Raw genomic sequence first — 19517 nt, 5'->3', positions numbered from 1 at the left:
CACACACACAGATCTAGCCTTCACGGGAGGTGGATGAGTCAAGGGAAATAAGTCCCTGTGGGGAGGCTGAAAAGGGGATTCTTAACTGTGGGAGGGAGGACCAGGATTCCCCTGATGTCCCTAACAGCTCTGGGATGCTAGAATCTATGGGGACCAGCAGACTCTGACTGCAGTTAGGAAGGAAAAGAGTAGTTTCTTTTGGACCACTGAGGTCCTGGGCATCAACCATTTGGGACTGAGTTACAGGTGGTGCTAATGTCTTCTGCCACAATGAGGCCAGACTCCTGACTCTAGCTTTAGGCTCCTCTGGTTTCTCCTGGAAGCCAGTTTGAGTTCTGTTGCCAAACTCCAAATGAAATGCCTGGCTGTTTTCCATGCTGGGCCTGGGTGCCCACAGGAGAAGGTATCTGGTGGTTAGGAGAGATGAAAGCTGGGCACTATCCTGGCCCTGGCACTGACCCTTGTGTTGCCTTGATCAAGGACCTTCCCCTCTAGGGCTCCTTTCTCAGTAAAATGAGGATTTTGTGGATGATCTTTAAGAACCCTTTCTGCTCTGACAGTCAGCTTTTCAAGCAGTCCCACTTTGGCCTCTTTCTAACTCTCCATACACCCTACAAACTAGCAGCTGTGGCCTTCTTGCTGTTCTTCATAATTTGCATTCACACCCTGGTTGTAAATTAAGGAAAGGAGATAATTACTACCACTTTTGTTGTTGTTTAGGTGTATCAGTCATGTCTGACTCTTCCTGACCACATTTGGGATTTTCTTGGCAAAGATACTGGAGTGGTTTGCCATTTCCTTCTCCAGCTCATTTTACAGAAGAGGAAACTGAGGCAAAAGGGGTTAAGTGGTTTGCCCAGGGTCACACAGCTAGTATCTAAGGCCAGATTTGAACTCAAGGCTTCCTAACTCCAGGCCCAGTGCTCTATCCACTATGCTACCTAGCTGCTCCTTTAAGAACACACCTGTGCTTAAAATCTCACCTTTCAGAACAAACCTTTACTGGTCCTTCTTAATACCAATGAATGCTTTTCTCTGTGATTATCTCCCATTAGTCAGTGAATTAGTCAGTCAGTCAATTAGCATTTGTTAATCACCTACAATGAGCTATTTTTGCCTCATTTCTTACCTAGCCTTAATCACTGAATGGACATTGCCTTAGACAAACTGAGAGCTGCAAAAGACCTTAGCTTTAAAAGACCAAGGTCTCCACTACATTTGGGGCCATCTGCAGTCATCCTGATCTAAATCTTGCCACTGGATTCAGATGGCTCAGGAGGAGAGAGTGAGGCTTGTGACTGCACTACACAGCCCTACCTCACTTAAATCCTATTCACTTGATATCATCTTCCCAGTGTTATGATCCTCTTTCAAAATGAAGGACAAACAACAACAACAACTTGTGTTACCATATGCAAGACACTTTACCCTTCTGGGTTTCAGTTTCCTTCATCTTTTTTTTTTCTTAGTGAGGCAATCAGGGTTAAGTGACTTGCCCAAGGTCACACAGCTAGTACGTGTCAAGTGTTTGGTCTGAGGCTGGATTTGAACTCAGGTCCTCCTGACTTCAGGACCAGTGCTCTATCCACTGCGCCACCTAGCTGCCCCTCCTTCATCTTTAAAAGGAAAGAATTGTACTAAGCGGGCTTCAACATCCTTTCCAATTCTAAATCTTTGATCCTAATGTCTCCTAGGAAAAAGACAAGTAGATCAAAAATGGAAGGTAGTTTTTGTTTATTTGTTTATTTTTCCTAGTGTTGATGTTTAACTTAGGTCCAAAGGAGAAAAAAAAGTCCTTAGGAATTTTCAGTATCTGAAATAATATCTAAAATGCCACTCAATTTTATAAGTTCAGTGTCCACAAGAAGAGAGTTCTGTAGGAATTCTTGAAATTAGTTATGTTAGAAGAAAGGCTTTAAAATATTTACATTGATTTTATGTTTCTATACCATATGTTTTATTTAATCAAAATGTGCCCAAGCAATAACCTGAAGAAGATAAAATTTTAGTTAATTTCTGTCTGTCTGTCTGTAATTCTTGTCTATGTCTTTCTTACATAAATTAAGCTATAATAAGCAAAGAAGCAACAGATCAAATGTATATTCATGAGCTATATTAAAATGTTTCATTTTGTGCTTCAGTCATATCCTTCCAATGTTAGCCGGCCAGAAAGTTCAGTGGAATTTAATCCTTATGTGCTACCGAGGACAGATGGTACCACTTTGGGAGCTGCACTAGGTGGGTAAAATCACATGTTTAAACCATGCTCATTTAACCCACTCTTTTCTGTAGTTTCTGTACCTTCATTGTCACTTCTTCATTCTCTCTATACTCTCTTGGCATTCTTATCCATTTGGGTGTCTCAAATCAGTCCCATGTCACTGACTGCCTGTCTCCAATTCCATCTGGATGTCACAATTGTATCCTAAACCCAACATGTCAAAAATGGAATCACCTTCACCCTCCAAACCTATCCCTTCTTCAAACTTTAGTTCCTATTGAGTATACTATCATTCTTCCAGGCCCTCAGGTTTGTATCCCAGTTATTCTTGACTTTTCTTCTTTCCACACTCCTATCCACCAGTTGCCACACCTTGTTTATCCCATCTTCACAGCATATCTCACATTCACATGTCATATTCCACCCACAAAATTGTTCCCTAGGTCAGCCTCATAACTTCTAGCCTGGAATATTGTAATATCATCTTAAGTGAAATCCTTGCTTCTAGTTACTCTGCTTTTCAATCTAGCTTTCACTTTGCTGCCAAAATAATCTTTAAAAGGTGAAAATCTTAATTAATCAGATATTTCTTATCTGCACCTAAACCCTATTGATTCGCAGATCAAATATAAAAATTTTCAGACTAACATTAAAGTCTTTCACAATATGGTTCATAATATTTCATATTATTCCCCTTCATTCACTCTAGAGTTCAACCACACATGCCTATTAGCTTTTTCCAAAGTTGACATTCCATCTCCTATCTACACACATTTCTACAGGTATGCTCCATGCCTTAAGTTCCTAGAATCTTTTGCTTTCATTAAGGCTTATGTCAGTGGTCAACTCTTTTCAGAGACCTTCTAGATGGGAGGAATAGCTAACATAATGGTTGACAGTGTCAGAATGAAAAAAAAAATAGATCTTGACATGCTAAAGCATAGGCTGAATCTAAATTCAAGAATAAATTCAATAGAAGATAAAATCAATAGGGATAATGTAAACTATTAAACTTAGATTTTTAAGAAGCAGTTCCACTAGAACAGGGTGGGAAAGGCATGGTAGGACAGCAGTTTGTCTAAAAATGTCTGAAGGATTTTAGTTGACTACAATATCACAAAAAATAACAGTATGAGGTGGCATTGTAATGCAATCTCCAACTACATTGAGTCATAGTTACAAGGAATAAAGAAATGATAACCCTTCTTCATCATGGTCAGAACATATCTCATGTATTGTATGAAGTTCTGGACACCACAATTTAAAGATATTGAAGACTGAGAGTCAGCAGCAGACAATTTTCTTTGATAATAGTTTAGGATGCAAAGGCACTTTTAAGAAGCTACATCAATGACAGGCCATTCAATAAGTTACTGTTTGATCTCCTAGTGTTCTTTTAAAAATATAAATGGTCAAGGCAGCTAGGTGGTACAGTGGATAGAGCACCGGCCCTGGCATCAGGAGGACCTGAGTTCAAATCCGATCTCACATAATACTTCCTACCTGTGTAACTCTGGGCAAGTCACTTAACCCCAATTGCCTCACTATATAACTATATATATATAACTATATATATATAACTATATATATATACATAACTACGTATATATATATGTATATATGGTCTGGTGACAGACTGTTCTTTTGTTTTGATATTTGTATTATGGCATTGTCCAGTTCATCAATGATGAAATGGACATTGCAGCATGAATTTACAATTTACCTCTCTCATTTCTCATTGGTTAATTGAAAATTAATTGAAAGCTGGACTGCTTATCCCATTAATGCTAGTGAGGTACACAGGAGTTAATAGACTAGATGATCTATGAAATCTTTTGTCCTACCCACTTAGTCTATAGAAGCAAAATCTGAAATACTGCCCTAATTGCCTAAAAGTTTATCATAATTTCCCATAAAGACTAGTCTAAATAAAAAGTAACATTAATATTGGTATAGAATGGTACTTGCTCCACATTGAAAAAATAAAAAAGAGCAAAATGTATGTCTACTCAGTTGCATTTGTAAAGGGAAACTCATCTCCTGGGTGGGGCTGATGAAAATGTGTTTAATTGATTTGCAGATATGCAGAGGGAAGCCTTACCAATGGATACTGCAGTCTATGAAAGTCCATATGCAGATCCAGAAGAAATCAGACCCAAAGAGGTGCGTCTGGACAGAACATTATTGACTTTGGAAGAAGGAGAACTTGGCTCTGGTAACTTTGGGACTGTTAAAAGGGGTCGCTATAGGATGAAAAAGTAAGTTGCTGTTTTCAGCTGTGTTCTCAAATACATTTTCTGTCTTTTTAGTATTTATTAATTAAATACGTGTAAATATATATGTGTGTATGTGTGTGTGTGTGTATGTGTAAATGTGAGTGTAAAACCTGTAAATGCAAAAGGTAGTGCTATATGGTTAAATCCCCATTTGATGTTTTATTTTGGCATGAATTTCTGGTACCATTAGTATATCATGCTATATATACTTTACAGTGTTTTTATTATAGCAGACTTTGTGACATGGATCTCTGTAGGCAGTGGGAAATCTTCAGAAATTGGTTGGGTTAATATGCATCGAATTTGACTTGGTTGACCAGACTTAGACTTAGTTGAACATAAACTGTCCTAGAACTAGGTATAGAAGTCCCAGAAGTCCTTATCACTTTGCAGTGATTAAACCTCTATGTTAACTGAAACACATGGAAGAAAGTTGAAAGCATTTTAGATTTATATTACATAATTTTTATTCAAGTAAAACTGAGTTCAGTAGGAGTATGTAACTTTAAGACTCAAAGATATAAATAGGCAAATATAGCATGAGTTCACTCCACATGCACATATGCACAATGATCCTCTTTTTTGGTCTAGTGGTTCAAAACTGATTTGAAGCTGTCTCCTTTCCTTTGTGTATTCCTGAATCTAAAACGAAAGATCCTATCCTTAGGCCATGATCATCTTACTTAACTTTTGGGTTTTTCCAAAGGCAAGATCTAAAAGAGCCAAAAAGCTGATATGATACAGTACAGTAAAATATAATGCAATAGTAAAAACTTGTTCACCAGCTTTCCAGAATCATTGTACTTTTGAGCCAAGGTCTGCAATATGTTCAATTAGGAAATGATAATTGCCCAAGGAACACACCTTTCTTTTCTGCATGTGTCAGAGCTAAGAGCCAGATTAGTTATACCAAGTACATTGTAGGCTGTGTATGCTTTTAAAGTGTTTTCTTATGAGTAATTTTATTTTATCATGTTTAAAAGAAAAACGTTACTTTATAGTATTATATTTGTTTTGCTATTTTTCACTGTAGATACATATTATTCCAGATGTGTTATAAGCTAAATCAATATTCACAGATTGCTACAAATTAGGGAAAAATGTGTTCCAAGTTGCAAAAAGCCTATTTAAATTTGAACCATTAAAATGTAAACATTTCACAAGTTGGAGAACTACTCTGGTTCTTCCTAGCATTAAGATTTTCTGATTATGTCATAATACATATAATGCATCTGAAAGTTAAAATAATTTCATATTTCTTTAAGAAGTATTATCTAATTCCAACTTTTCTCTGGAGATTTAACCTCTTCCTTGCTTTCCCCAGTTTAAAGCAGTAAACTTTTTCTGTTTTGGTGGAGGGTTGAAGTGAAAAGAGAAACAGCAGGAAAAAATTTGAGAAAGAAACCAATTAATCGTTATTTCAAAGGATAACTTACTTTCCTTCAATAACAGAGAGATAGATAGTTTTATATGATTATTTGCAATTAGGAAATATGTCTCATAGGATAATGTCTAAAAGTATATATGTATGTATGTATTATGTATGTTTGAATTCGTTTTGTAGAGGTGAAAAGTTAGTGGCTGTAAAGATACTCAAAAATGAGACCAATGACCCTGCAATTAAAGATGAGTTATTAAGAGAAGCAAATGTCATGCAACAGCTAGACAATCCTTACATTGTTCGAATGATTGGGATATGTGAAGCTGAATCATGGATGTTAGTCATGGAGATGGCTGAACTTGGTCCACTCAATAAATATCTGCAGAAAAACAGGTATGTTTTCCCTAATTACTCAGTATTCTGGATAATCCTCTAGTAACAATACCAGCGCTGTGTTTCCTCTAGAGCATAGGTGTCAAATACACAGACCTCACTGAAGCTCACAAAACTCTCAACTGCTATCCTAACCAGGTTAAAATGTGATTGAGAAATATTTAACAAAATAAATAAAAACACATCAGCACATGGATAATGTTAATAAGGTTCTAAAACAATATGTGACCCACAGGGATCCTTATGTGTGGTTTAATGGCCTCATTTCTATGAGTTTTGCACCTCTGCTCTAAAAGATTCATAAACAAGTATGTTGCAGGGGGCAGCTAGATGGCTCAGTGGATAGAGCACAAGCCCTGAAGTCAGGAAGACCTGAGTTCAAATCCAGCCTCAGACCAAACACTTGACACTTACTAGCTGTGTGACCCTGGGCAAGTCGCTTAACCCCAATTGCCGACAAACAAACAAACAAACAAAAAAACCAAGCATATTGCAGACATTTCTAAAATATTTACCAGTGCCCCTTTCCCCTTCATATGGGGACCTACAAAAATGTTAAAGGAAAAAAAAAAGAAAAAAATGTTAAAGGAAAGTATAAGGGGGTAGTTTCAGTAATTGTCTCTGAAGGGTCACATTCTGTCATGTTACACTCAACAAAGCTCCAATTCTATGCCATCTTGGAAGTGTCAAAGAATGAGGACTTGTTTTAATGATTTTTGTCTTCAGTCTTTCATTTTATTTAACTTGCCCTAGCCAAGTGAAACCAATCAGTTACAAGATGTTTTGACAAGGTATGCTTACTTATTGGATTAAATCCCTTTGAGACAAATATTTCAGAGAAACATTTTGAAAGGCATTACAAAATGTTTTGATTTTGACATTTAACTAGCACCCCGTGCCTGCAATTTTGTACCATTAAATCCCTCTTAAAGTTTTGTATATTGTACTTATGGTTAACTGATCTTAATTCTAAAAACAACCAATTCCCAGGCTAGTGTTGATATCGACTAGTTCTCGTAAGATGGAAAATTTACTATGAATATCTCTTTCCCTTATCCCAATACACCACTACATAATTGTAAACAGTTTGAAGGAAGAATGATAACATGGAGTGATGAAGACCTATATGAAGCCAATGCCATTGGCAAAGTGTAAAAGAATAATCAGAGCAAACATAAGAACATGATTTAACTTATTTTTGTAACAAAAATCATAAAGACCAGTAAAAGAAAATACTGGAAAATTGAGAATAAGAAAGTCTCTCCAACCCCAAGGATAGTTTTGATTATCTTATCAAATTTGAAAAATAAAGGAATAATATGTTTTGTGCTCCCTCCCCAGGACTTCATGTATCTGTATCTTACCAGAGTTGTATTTCCTAAAGCATAAACCCAATTGGCATTATGTAGTCCTCCACTTTCTTGAATACTCAAAGGTAACAAAGAGGGAAAATTAAAAAAACCCCACAACTTTCCATTATGTTCATATCACCATCCAAAGAATATGTCTTTGCTACCTTTCTGTTTTCCCATAACATAAATTTGGCAGCTATGTTAAATCAAGAGCTGGACTCGTTTCCTTTGAATTTGTTAAAACCTTTTTTTTTTCAAGATTTCCTAAAATGATATTTTTGGAAGATCAGATGTGATTAAAACTAAGGTTTTCCATTGCCACTCTTACCCTTGAATTCCAAGAAGGTTAAGGCTTGGAAAATTTCTGGGGACAGAGCCAAGATGGTAGAGTAGAGAAAACACTCAGCTGAGCTCTCCCAACACTCCCCTTCAAACAACTTTAAAATAATGCTCAAATCGAATTCTGAAGTGACAGATTCAACAAAAGAACAGAGTGAGACATTCTTCCAGTCCAAGACAACATAGGAAATTAGAGAGATTTGCAACATAAGGAAGGAGGATGGCCTGGAGCTCACATCGATAAAACACTAATGGTAGGACTAGGTAGTGGTGAGAGAAGCATCAGCAACTTCAGGAGCTCTCAAGGCAGAGATAGTAAAACTTAGCAACTGGTCAGAAAGAGATTACAGGGTACCCCTATGCTAGCACTGGACACAGGACCAGATACTGTTTGGCAACTCCATTGCCTATACCCACTTCTGGGTTCAAGGTAGAGAAGAGCACTTTCTGTCAAGAGAGAATGGAAGCCCTGAGGGGCAGTATCACTTCAGGTCTCAGGGGATCAGGGACTCTGAGGAGCAGTATTGATTGCAGTCCCAAGAGGTCAGGGGCGTTTGCTGGGTAAGGACAAGAGTACAGACCAAAAGAGCAGTGACCACATCTCCCTCGAGATCACACCATTTTGGAAGCAACAGAAATTTCAAAACCCTCGGAAATGGCTCTAAAAACAGCAATGCGAAAAATCCTGAAGCTTGAGACACTGCTGCTCCCCTTTCCCTCTCCTGCCCCTACACATACACACACAGAGAACAGACTGCAACATTAACATAAAGTTCCAATCAAGAAATAGGTTGGAAAAATGAACAAATGACCGAAAAAGAGCCTGACCATAAAAAGCTATTCTGTTGACAGAAAAGAGCAAGATACAAACTAATAGGACGATGAAGTCAAAGTAGCTACAAGCACAGCCTCAAAGGAAAATGTGATTTGGATACAAGCCCAACAAGAATACTTGGAGAGCTTAAAAAACGATTTTCAAAATCAAATAGGAGTGGTAGAGGAAAAATTAAGTAAAGAAATGAAAGCAAAGGAAGGAAATTATTAAAAGACAATTATTTTTCATTTTTCATTTTCAAAGAGGACCAATAATATCGTAGGATGATGTCTTGACTTCTGCATGAATTGGATTTAAGTGAGGCAGAATTGCACAAAGTTGTCAGCCTCACTTTCTCTTCCAGAGTTATTCAAGTCCAGTGGTAAGACAAAAGTCAAGATAACTGGTGATGGTCCAAGATGCAATGGATGACTTTGGAATCTTCAATGTCTGACCAAGCCCTAAGTGTCCCACAACACCTGCTTTAGCCACCTTCATGGCCACTAGAATAAATTGTTCTCATCTGCCAATTCCTCCTGGGGAAAGTCTTCACATGCTTGGGGTAGCTATTATATGGGGTGTTCATAGAAGACTAGCACCTCTAGTGTGAAGGATTGCTAAGCCCATTTCAGTGCTGCTCATCCACCTTTGTTGTCCACCTATCACACAGCTCTCAAGAAACTTCTCCAAGAAGCTGTAGCATGTGCAGCAGCCACACCCCAGTAAAACCATCTTGGCATATGGGCTAAGCATGGTTGAGGGTAACCAAAAGGCTTCAAACCGATTGGTGAGTTAGGGAAAAAATGATAATTAACAGCTTGGTGAAAGAGGTACAAAAATATTGAAGAAAATAACTCCTTAAAAAATAGAATAGAGCAAAGGGGAAAAGTGATACAAAGACGCAATGATGAAAATAACTCCTTAGAAAGGAGAATTGGCAAAATGGGGGAAAAAAGGTACAAAAGCTCACTGAAGAAAGGAATTCCTTAAAAATTAGAATTAGGCAATTGGAAGCTAATGACTCCATAAGATGTCAAGAAAAAATAAAACAAATTCAAAGGAATGAAAGAAGAAAATGTGAAATATCCCATAGAAAAAACAACTGACCTAGAAAATAGATAAAAGAGAGATCATTTAAAAATTCAGGTATTCAGACCACCCATAGTTCATCTGAAAGTGCAGAGAATTTCAGTTTTTGCAATTCACTTGTTCTTTCTATCTTCACTTGAACTTTGTATATGATTATGGACAACCATCTACAGGCTGAAGGAGGAAACTTAAAAAGGATCCATGAGGGCCCGACTTGTAAAATGGGTCCTTCTGTCTCTTACTATTACTGACAGAAACTTCAAGACAGGAAAAAAATAAACGAATATAATTTTAAAATTTTACTTACAATATTAATGGAATTTTTTATGCATAATCCTTAATCCAGTTTTGAGAACTTATTACTACTACATAATCAAAGCCTGTTTATGGGAGGGAGGATTTCATTTGTATACTTAATCAAACCTAAAGAATATTAAGTACTTTTTCTTTTGCTTTTTTAGTCTTATTCTCAATTACCTTCAGGATTAAAAGAAAAAATTGTTTAAATATCATCTGTGTGAAAAAGCAGCAAATCGCCATAACTCTCCCATATTCATCTCCAAACAATCATAAAATAACTCCCCAAAACAAATCCTGGAACAGTGGAACCAGCAATGGAGTGAAACAATCTTTTAGCCCAAGAAACTTAGATCACCAAGAAGGGACTGTCTCACTCAGGAAAAAGGGGAATGTATTCCAGGACAGGAAGCATACCAGTAAGCCAGCAGCAAGCCCCAGCTCAACAAATCAGTGGGAGATTCTGAGCCCCACTGTGGTGGAGCAGGCAAACCCTAACATCAGGATCCCCCATGTGCCTCCGCATAGCCAGGGGAAGGGACATACTCCAGCTCCAAGAACCACCACAGTGCTTCAGCATAGCACCAGGCAAATAGACAGCCTCCAACAGCGAGACCTCCACATGCTTCAGCACAGTCCAGGGCAAACAGGCAGCCTCCAGTGACCATAGAAGAGAAGTAGAAGAAAAATTGGGAAAATAAATGAGAGTGATACAAGAGAATTATTAAAAAAATGGTCAACAGCTTAGAAAAAGAAAATAACTGCTTAAAAAGTAGAATTGGCCAAATGGGAAAGGAGATATAAAAATCCACTGAAGAAAATAATTTTCTAAAAAGTACAGTTGGACAAATGGAAAGAAAAATGCACAAAAGCTAACTGAGGAAAATAACTCCTCAAAAGTCAGAATTGGGCAAGTGGAAGCCAATGACTCTATGGGACATCAAGAATAAATCAAACAAGTTCCAAAAAATTAAAAAAATAGAAGAAAATGTAAAAGACCTCATTGAGAAAATAGCTGTCCTTGAAAATAGATTCAGGAGAGACAATGTCAGAATCATTGTACTACCTGAAAGCCATATTCAGGAGGACTTGGATAGCATCTTTCAAGAAATTGTCCAGGATAACTACCCTGATATCTTGGAACCAGTGGGCAAAATAGGCATTGAAATAATCCACTAATCACCTCAGGAAAGGGATCTCAAAATAAAAACTCCAAGGATCATTATATCCAAATTATAGAACTATCTAGTCAAGGAAAAATACCACAAGTGGCCAGAAAGAAACAATTCAAATATTAGGATTACACAAGACTAAGTGCTGTAACATTAAATGATTAGGGGTCATGGAACATGATATTCTGGAAGGCAAAAGACTACAACCAAGAATGACTTACCTGGTGAAATTAAGCATAATCCTTCAAGGGGAAAATGATCATTCAATGAAATAGAAGGATTTCAAGCTTTCATAAGAAGACTAGAATTGAACAAAAAGTTTGATCTCCGATATCAAGACCCAAGAGAACCCTAAAAAGGTAAAAAGAGAAAAGAAAACAAGGGATTCAATAGAACTGAACTTCTTACATCCCTACATGGGAAGATGATACTTGTAATTCTTAAAAAATTGTACCACTAATAGTACAGCTAGAAGGAATATATATATATATATATATATATATATATATACACATATGTATAAAGAGAGATAAGGAAGGAAACTACATCTTTCTAAAAGCTACCATAGACAGTGAAGTAATATCAATGCTAAAGATATATGCACCAAGTGGTATAGAATCCACATTCTTTTTTGGGGGGGAGGGTTAAGTGACTTGCCCAGAGTCACACAGCTAGTGAGTGTTGTGTATCTGAGGCTGGATTTGAACTCAGGTCCTCCTGAGTCCAGGGCCAGTGCTCTATCCATTGTGCCACCTAGCTGCCCCTAGAATCCAAAATCTTAAAGAAAAAGTTAAGTGAGTTACAGGTTCATGACCAAACAAGAGTTAAAGAGCATTACAAAATATAAAATAGATGATTTTGATTATATTAAATTAAAATCTTTGGCACAAACAAAACTAATGCAACCAAGATTAGAAGGAAAGCAGAAATCTAGGAAACAATCTTTATGGCAAGTGTCTCTGATAAAAGCTTCATTTCTCAAATATAAAGAGAACTGAATCTATAAGAATAAAAGCCATTCCTTAATTGATAAATGATCAAAGGATATGAACAGGCAGTTTTCAAATAAAGAAATCAAAGCTATCTATAGGCATATGAAAAAGTGCTCTAAATAACTTTTGATTAGAGAAATGCAAATTAAAACAACTCTGATGTACCATCTCATACCTATCAGATTGGCTAAAATGACAGAAAAGAAAAATGATAAATATTAGAGAGGACGTGGTAAAATTGGGGCACTGATGCATTGTTGGTGGAGTTGTGAACTGATCTAATCATTCTGGAGAGGAATTTGGAACAATGCCCAAAGGGCAACCGAACTGTGCATACCTTTTGATCTAGCAATACTAATACTAAGTCTGTATCCCAAAGAGATCATAAAGAAGGGAAAAGGACTTCCATGTGCAAAAAATATTTATAGCAGCCCTTTTTGTGGTAACAAAATATTGGAAATTGAGGGGATGCCCATCAATTGGAGGATGGCTGAACAAGCTATGGTATATGAATGTAATGGAATACTATTGTGCAGTAAGAAATGATAAACAAGCAGATTTCAGAAAGCCTTGGAAAGACTTGAACAAACTGTTGCAAAGTGAAATGAGTAGAACCAGGAAAGCACTGTACACAGTAAATTATCAACTACGAATGACTCAACTCTTCTCAACAACGCAATGATCCAACATAAGTACAAAGGACTCAGGAAGGAAAATGCTATCCACATCTAAGATAAAGAACTAATGGACTCTGAATGCAGATCAGAAAATACTTTTTTTCACTTACTTTATTCTTTTTTGTGTTTTTTCCATTTTGATCTATTTCTTCTTTAACAATTGTGACTAATATGGAGATATGTTTTATATGACAACTCATGTATAATCTGGGTGAGAGGGAGAAAAATTTGGAACTTGAAATCTTGTAAAAATGAATGCTAAAATTGTTTTGACATGTAATTGGGAAAAAAAACACAAGATTCAAGAGAAACATAAAAAGGAAAACAGGAAAGAGAAATCATCAGGGACTCACTAAGGTTAAACTGGGTTTTTGTTGTTGTTGTTGTTTAATCATTTTCATTCATGTCAAATTCTTTGTGATGCCATTTTGGGATTTTCTCGGTAAAGATACTGGAGTAGTTTGCCATTTCCTCCTCCAGTTCATTTTATAAATGAGGGAACTGAAGCAAACAGGGCTAAGTGACTTGCCCAGGATCACAAAGCTAATAAGTGTCTGAGACAGGATTTGAACTTAGGTCTTCCTGATTCCAGGTCTGGCATTCTCTCCACTCTGTCATGTAACTGCCACATTAAACACTTCATCTTTTTATATGGGAAGATGGTACCTGTATATTCAAAGAACTTTCATTATTAGGATTGTTAGAACAATTCTACATAGAAAGAGAGTGTGGAAGTGAGTCAGTTATGTTGGGGTGATGTTTTAAAAAGAGTAGCTGAGAAAGAGAGATGCCCTGGGATAAGGGGCAAGGAATAAGATGAATGGGGGAAATTATCTTATGTAACAGAGACATGGAAGGAAGAGATTTTACAGTAGATGGGAAAATGGTGATGAGTGTGAGTTATGCTTGAACTGACATCTAAAAAGGCTGAAAGAGGGAAAATACATGTAAACACACATACACACACACACACACATGCTCAACTGTTAATAGAAATCTACACAACAGGGAACTAGGAGATGAAGGGTATAAAAGAAAGAGGGGATAACAAGGGTAGATAAAAGAAGGCAGTATACAGAAGCAAAACAGACTTCAGAGGAGGAATAAGATAAAAAAAGAGATTGAGAAAGATAAATAGAAGAAAATGGGATAGAAGGAATTGCAGTTTAGAGGTAGCTATATAGCTCAATGGGTAGAATACTGGACCTTCAGTCAAGAAGACTTGAATTACTGGAGGAAATAACAAAGCTATACTAGTTGGGCACCTTAACTTTCCCCTCTGAGGACTTGGTGTCTTACCATAAAATAAATAAAAATGAAGTTAAGGATGTAAATAGAATCTTAGAAAAGTTAGATGTGATAAACCTCTGGAGAAAACTGAATGGAAATGAAAAGGAGAATACCATTACCTTAGCTGTACATGGCACCTTCACAAAAACTGACCATGTATTAGGACATTAAAACCTACATACAAAATGCAGAAAAGCGGAAATATTAAATACACTCTTCAAATCACAATGCGGTAAAAATTATATTTAATAAAGAACAGTGGAAGCATAGATTAAAATTTATTTGGAAATTAAATAACTTAAACCTAAATGATAAGTGGGTATAGAAGAAATATAGAAACAGTAACTTCATTCAAGAAAATTATAATAATAAGACAACATTCCAAAATTTGTGAAAGGAAGGGAAATCAGTACTGAGGAAAAAGTTTATATCTCTGAATGTGTACATCAGTAAATGAAGTACATCAGCAAAAGAGAGAAAGAACCAATCAATGAATTAAGCATGCAACTATAAAAGCTAAAGAAAAGAACAGATTTAAAATTCCCAATTATACACCAAAATGGAAATCCTGAAAACAAAGGAAAGATTAATAAAATTGAAAAGCATTTACAAAAAAGATGAATCTAACAAAACTAGGAGCTGGTTTTATGAAAAACAATAGTAAAATAAGCCATTGGTTTTTTTTGTAAAAAAGAAGAAAACTACATTACTAGTATCAATAAAGAAAATCATGAATACAATACCAAGGAGGATGAAATTAAATTGTTTGTCAGTAAAACTGGTAGTCTAAATGAAAAGAATGAATATTTACAAAAATATAAACTGCCCATATTAGCAGAAGAGGAAATAAAATACTTAGATAATAATATCTTTGAAAGAGAAATTGAATAAGTCATAAATGAGCTCCCTAAAAAAATCTCCCCAGGACCAGATAGATTCATGAAACATTTAAGGAATGATTAATCCCAATACTACATATGGTATTTGAAAAAATAGGTAAAGAAAATATCCTTCCAAATTCCTTTTATGACACAGATATGGTTATGATGCCTAAACCAGAGAGAATAAGAACAGAAAGAAAACTATAAACCAATTTTGTTAATGAATATTGATGCAAAACACAATAAAATACTAGCAAAGAGATTACAGCAATATATACCAAAGATTATACCTGGTATGATTTATACAAGGAATTCAGGGCTACTTCAATATTAGGAAAACTTTCTGAATAATTGATCATATCAATAACAGAAATCACAAAAATCGAATGAATATATCAATACATTTAGAAAAAAGCCTTTAACAAGATACAATACACCTTCCTATTCACAACACTAAAAAGCATAGGAATCAATGGAGCTTTTCTTAAAATAATAAGTATTATCTATCTAAAACCAAGAGCAAATATTATCTGTAATGGGGATAAATATGAAGCCTCCTTAATATGATCAGAAGTGAGTCAAGGATGTTCATTATCACCACTATTATTCAATATTGTGCTAGAATTGTTAGCTATAGCAATAAGAGAAGAAAAGGAAATTGAAGGAATAAAAATATTCAATGAGGACAAAAAAAAAACTATCACTCTTTGCAAATGATATGATGGTAGAAAACCCTAGAGAATCAATTAAAAAAACTAGTTGAAAAAATTCACAACTTCAGCAAATTCATTGGATATAAATTAAACCCATATAAATAATCATCATTTTTACATATTATCAGCAAAGAAATAGAGAAATTCCATTCAAAATAACAGCAGACAAAATAAAATACTTTGAAGTCTACCTGCCAAGACAAACTCAGGAATTACATGAACACAATTATAAAACATCTTTTCACACAAATAAAGGCAGATCTAAACATGGAGAAATATTACTTCTTCATGAGGAGACTGAATCAACATAATAACATGGTAATTTCACCTAATTTAATTTACTTATTCTGTGTCATATCAATGAAACTACCAAAGAATTATTTTATAGAGCTAGAAAAAAATAGCAACCAAATTCTTTTGGAAGAACAAAAGGTCAAGAACATCAAGGGAATCATTGAAAAAAAAATGTGAAAGAAGGAAGCTTAGCAGTTCCAGATTTCAAACTATATTATAAAGTGGTAATCATCAGAATAATTTATTACTGGTGAAGAAATAGAGTGGTGGATTAGTGGAACAGACTATGTATACAATACACAATAGTAAATGGCCATAGTAATTTAGTGTTTGATAAACCCAAAGATCCAAGCTTTTAGGGGAAGAACTCGACATTTGACAATTTCTGAGAAAACTCTAAAGTAATTTGGCAGAAACTAGGCATAGACTAACATCATATACAGTATACCAAGCTAAGATCAAAATGGAAATTATTTAGACATCAAGGCTGACATCATAAGTAAATTAAGGAACCATAGGAAAATGTACCTGCTAGCCTTATAGATAAGGGAAGTTTATGGCCAAACAAGAAATAAAGAGGAAATAAAATATATAACTTTGATTATGAGAAGTTAAATGGCTTTTGTACAAACAAAGTTAATGGAGCCAACATTAGAAAGAAAACAGGAAACTGGGGACAATTTTTACAACAAATTTCTCTGATAAAGTCCTCATTTCTCAAATATATAGGGAACTGAGCCAAATTTTTAAAAAATAAGCCATTCCCCAGTAGATAAATGGTCGAACTATATGAACAGACAGTTTTCAGAAGAAGAAATCAAGGCTATCTCTAGTCACATAAAAAAAAGCTGTCACTACTGTCACCTCATACTTGTCAGATTGTGGTGGCAAAGAACTGGAAATTGAGGGATGCCCATCATTTGGGGAATGGCTGAACAAGTTGTGGTATATGATTATTATGAAATACTATTATGCTTTAAGAAATGATGCACACTTTACCCCTTCAAAGTGAAGTGAGCAGGACCAGAAGAACATTATAGATAGTAAGAGCAATACTGTAAGGATGAATAATAGTGAAAGATTTAGCTATTTTCATCAAGGCAATGATTCAAGGATTCAAAGGATCCATCATAAAAAAATGCCCATCTCCAGAGAGAGAATGCAAATTGAAACATGCTTTTTTAACTTTATTTTTATTTTTAGTTTTGTTTTCATTTGCAACGTGGCTAATATTGAAATATGTCTTGCATGACTTCATATATATCATCAATATCAAATTGTTTTCTTTCTCAAGGAGGGGGATAGGTGATAAAGAGAGAAAATTTGGAACACAAATTTTTTTAAAATGATTTTTGTTAAACCTTTTTCATGTAATTGGGAAATATTTAATGAAATAAAATTATTTTAAAACAAAAATAAGGAGAAGTTTTAAAGTTATTTATATGGAGGAAGTTTTTGTTTCAATATTTGTTTTTTTGTTGTCATTAAAATATTTCTATTGACCTACTAAGGACCTGTTTATGATTTTCAGACATGTCAAGGATAAGAATATCATAGAACTGGTTCATCAGGTTTCTATGGGGATGAAATATTTGGAGGACAACAATTTTGTGCACAGAGATCTAGCTGCAAGAAATGTGTTACTAGTTACCCAACATTATGCCAAAATCAGTGATTTTGGACTTTCAAAAGCACTTAATGCTGATGAAAACTATTACAAGGTAAGTATATTCACTCCATGTCAGTAGTAACTAGTGGTTAAAAAAAATTGGAATTTGGATCTACCTATTTCTGCAATGTTTTTTACTAACAGTTGAATTAAAAAAAACTATTTAAAACCAATTATGTGCAAAAGAAGTTGTCCATTCTCATATTTTCATTATTTTTGTCTTCTTCAATCATGCAAGACCTTTTACAAATTGTCAAACCATGAGAATTAGACCTATCATTCACATTTTTCTCTGCCCTTTAATATAATGCTGTCTCTTTTTGGGGGGGGGGGCTAAGGAATGGGGTTAAGTGACTAGCCCAGGGTCACACATCTAGTAAGTGTTATGTGTCTGAGGTCACATTTGAACTCCGGGCTTCCTGAATCCAGGGCCTGTGCTCTATCCACTGTGCCACCTAGCTGCCCCTAATATAATGCCAGCTCCATAAAAGAGAAAAAGCAAAACTTTTTCTTTTCTTTATGGATGCCCCATCCATTGCTAGTCATGTGGATAAGACCTTATAGTGGTAATTCTTTCAAAATGTGTGTAATTAGGAAATTATAAATTATTTTAAAATGAGAAACTATTTATATAGATCTCATTTGGTGGAAAGGATGGCTAGTGTGTTTATTAAACAGTTGTTTTATGTATAGGATTTTTAAATAACTTTATGATTTCATAGTTTAAATGGAAAGAAAACAAGTCTTGTATGTACATAGAGGAAAATTTTTATAATTTATTTTAAAATTTTGAACTTAAGTAAAATTATCATTTTTATGTACATAGAGCAGAATATGGTAAATTGTATATGAAACTATAGAACTCTTATGTAATGCTTGTTTATATTTTAAAATATGCTTAAAAATTAACATGTAAATCTGAAAGCTGTTACTTGTTTTTTATTCTTTTTAACCTTTCTTCTACTTACTTCCATGCATTTTAAAAAAGATGCTTCAATGATCTTCTTTTCTTTCTTTCTTTCTTTCGTTTCCCTATCCTTACCCTTCCTCCATCTCCTCATCCCCAAACCGGAAAAAGGAAAAGAAAAAAAATCCCTTTAACCAGATACGTATAGTCAAGCAAAACAAATTCCCACATTGACCATATGTGAAAATGTATGTCTTATGCTTTATCTTCATCTTTAGATGAAGATGGACCTATGGAATTGTGGTTGGTCATTGCATTTATCAGGCTCTTAATCTTTCAAAGTTGTTTTTATTTATAATATTACTGTTATCATATAAATTGTAGTCCTTATTGTTAATTCACTCTGGGTCAATTCATAGAATTCTTCCCAAGGTCTCTGAAACTGTCGCTTTTGTAATTTCTTATAGCACTATATTCCCTCCACAGTCCCTCCAACAGTTGTCATTTTCACTTTGTATGAGGAAGAATCTCAGAGTTGCTTTAATTTACATTTCTCTAATTCAGAAGTTCTGAAAATGTCCCTGATGATCCTCAAAATACTTTTAGGGGGGTCCATGAGGTCAAAATTGTTTTCATTATAATACTAAAACATTATTTGCCCATCAAAAACAACATATCATCACAAAAGATTAAAGAAGCAGACATGAGGATCCAGGTGTCTCCTATTAAGGCAAATATTAAAGAATTTAGCAAAATTACA

The 19517-nt window shown here is 35.1% G+C and overlaps 1 protein-coding gene across 2 annotated transcripts in view; it reads left to right on the top strand.

Moving 5' to 3' along the window:
* SYK (spleen associated tyrosine kinase) overlaps nucleotides 1-19517 on the top strand; it is a 101578-nt gene that overhangs the window by 67298 nt on the left and 14763 nt on the right. For both annotated transcript variants that reach the window (XM_027839300.1, XM_027839299.1), the window contains 4 exons: nucleotides 2142-2238; nucleotides 4302-4479; nucleotides 6062-6271; nucleotides 17713-17902. In XM_027839300.1, the coding sequence (XP_027695101.1) occupies nucleotides 2142-2238; nucleotides 4302-4479; nucleotides 6062-6271; nucleotides 17713-17902 (675 nt within the window). The remainder of the gene's footprint in view (nucleotides 1-2141; nucleotides 2239-4301; nucleotides 4480-6061; nucleotides 6272-17712; nucleotides 17903-19517) is intronic.

The sequence above is a fragment of the Vombatus ursinus genome, unplaced genomic scaffold (genome assembly GCF_900497805.2).
Source record: "Vombatus ursinus unplaced genomic scaffold, bare-nosed wombat genome assembly UNPS02014832.1, whole genome shotgun sequence".
NCBI classification, from domain to species: domain Eukaryota; kingdom Metazoa; phylum Chordata; class Mammalia; order Diprotodontia; family Vombatidae; genus Vombatus; species Vombatus ursinus.
This window is presented reverse-complemented; position numbering and strand designations above follow the sequence as displayed.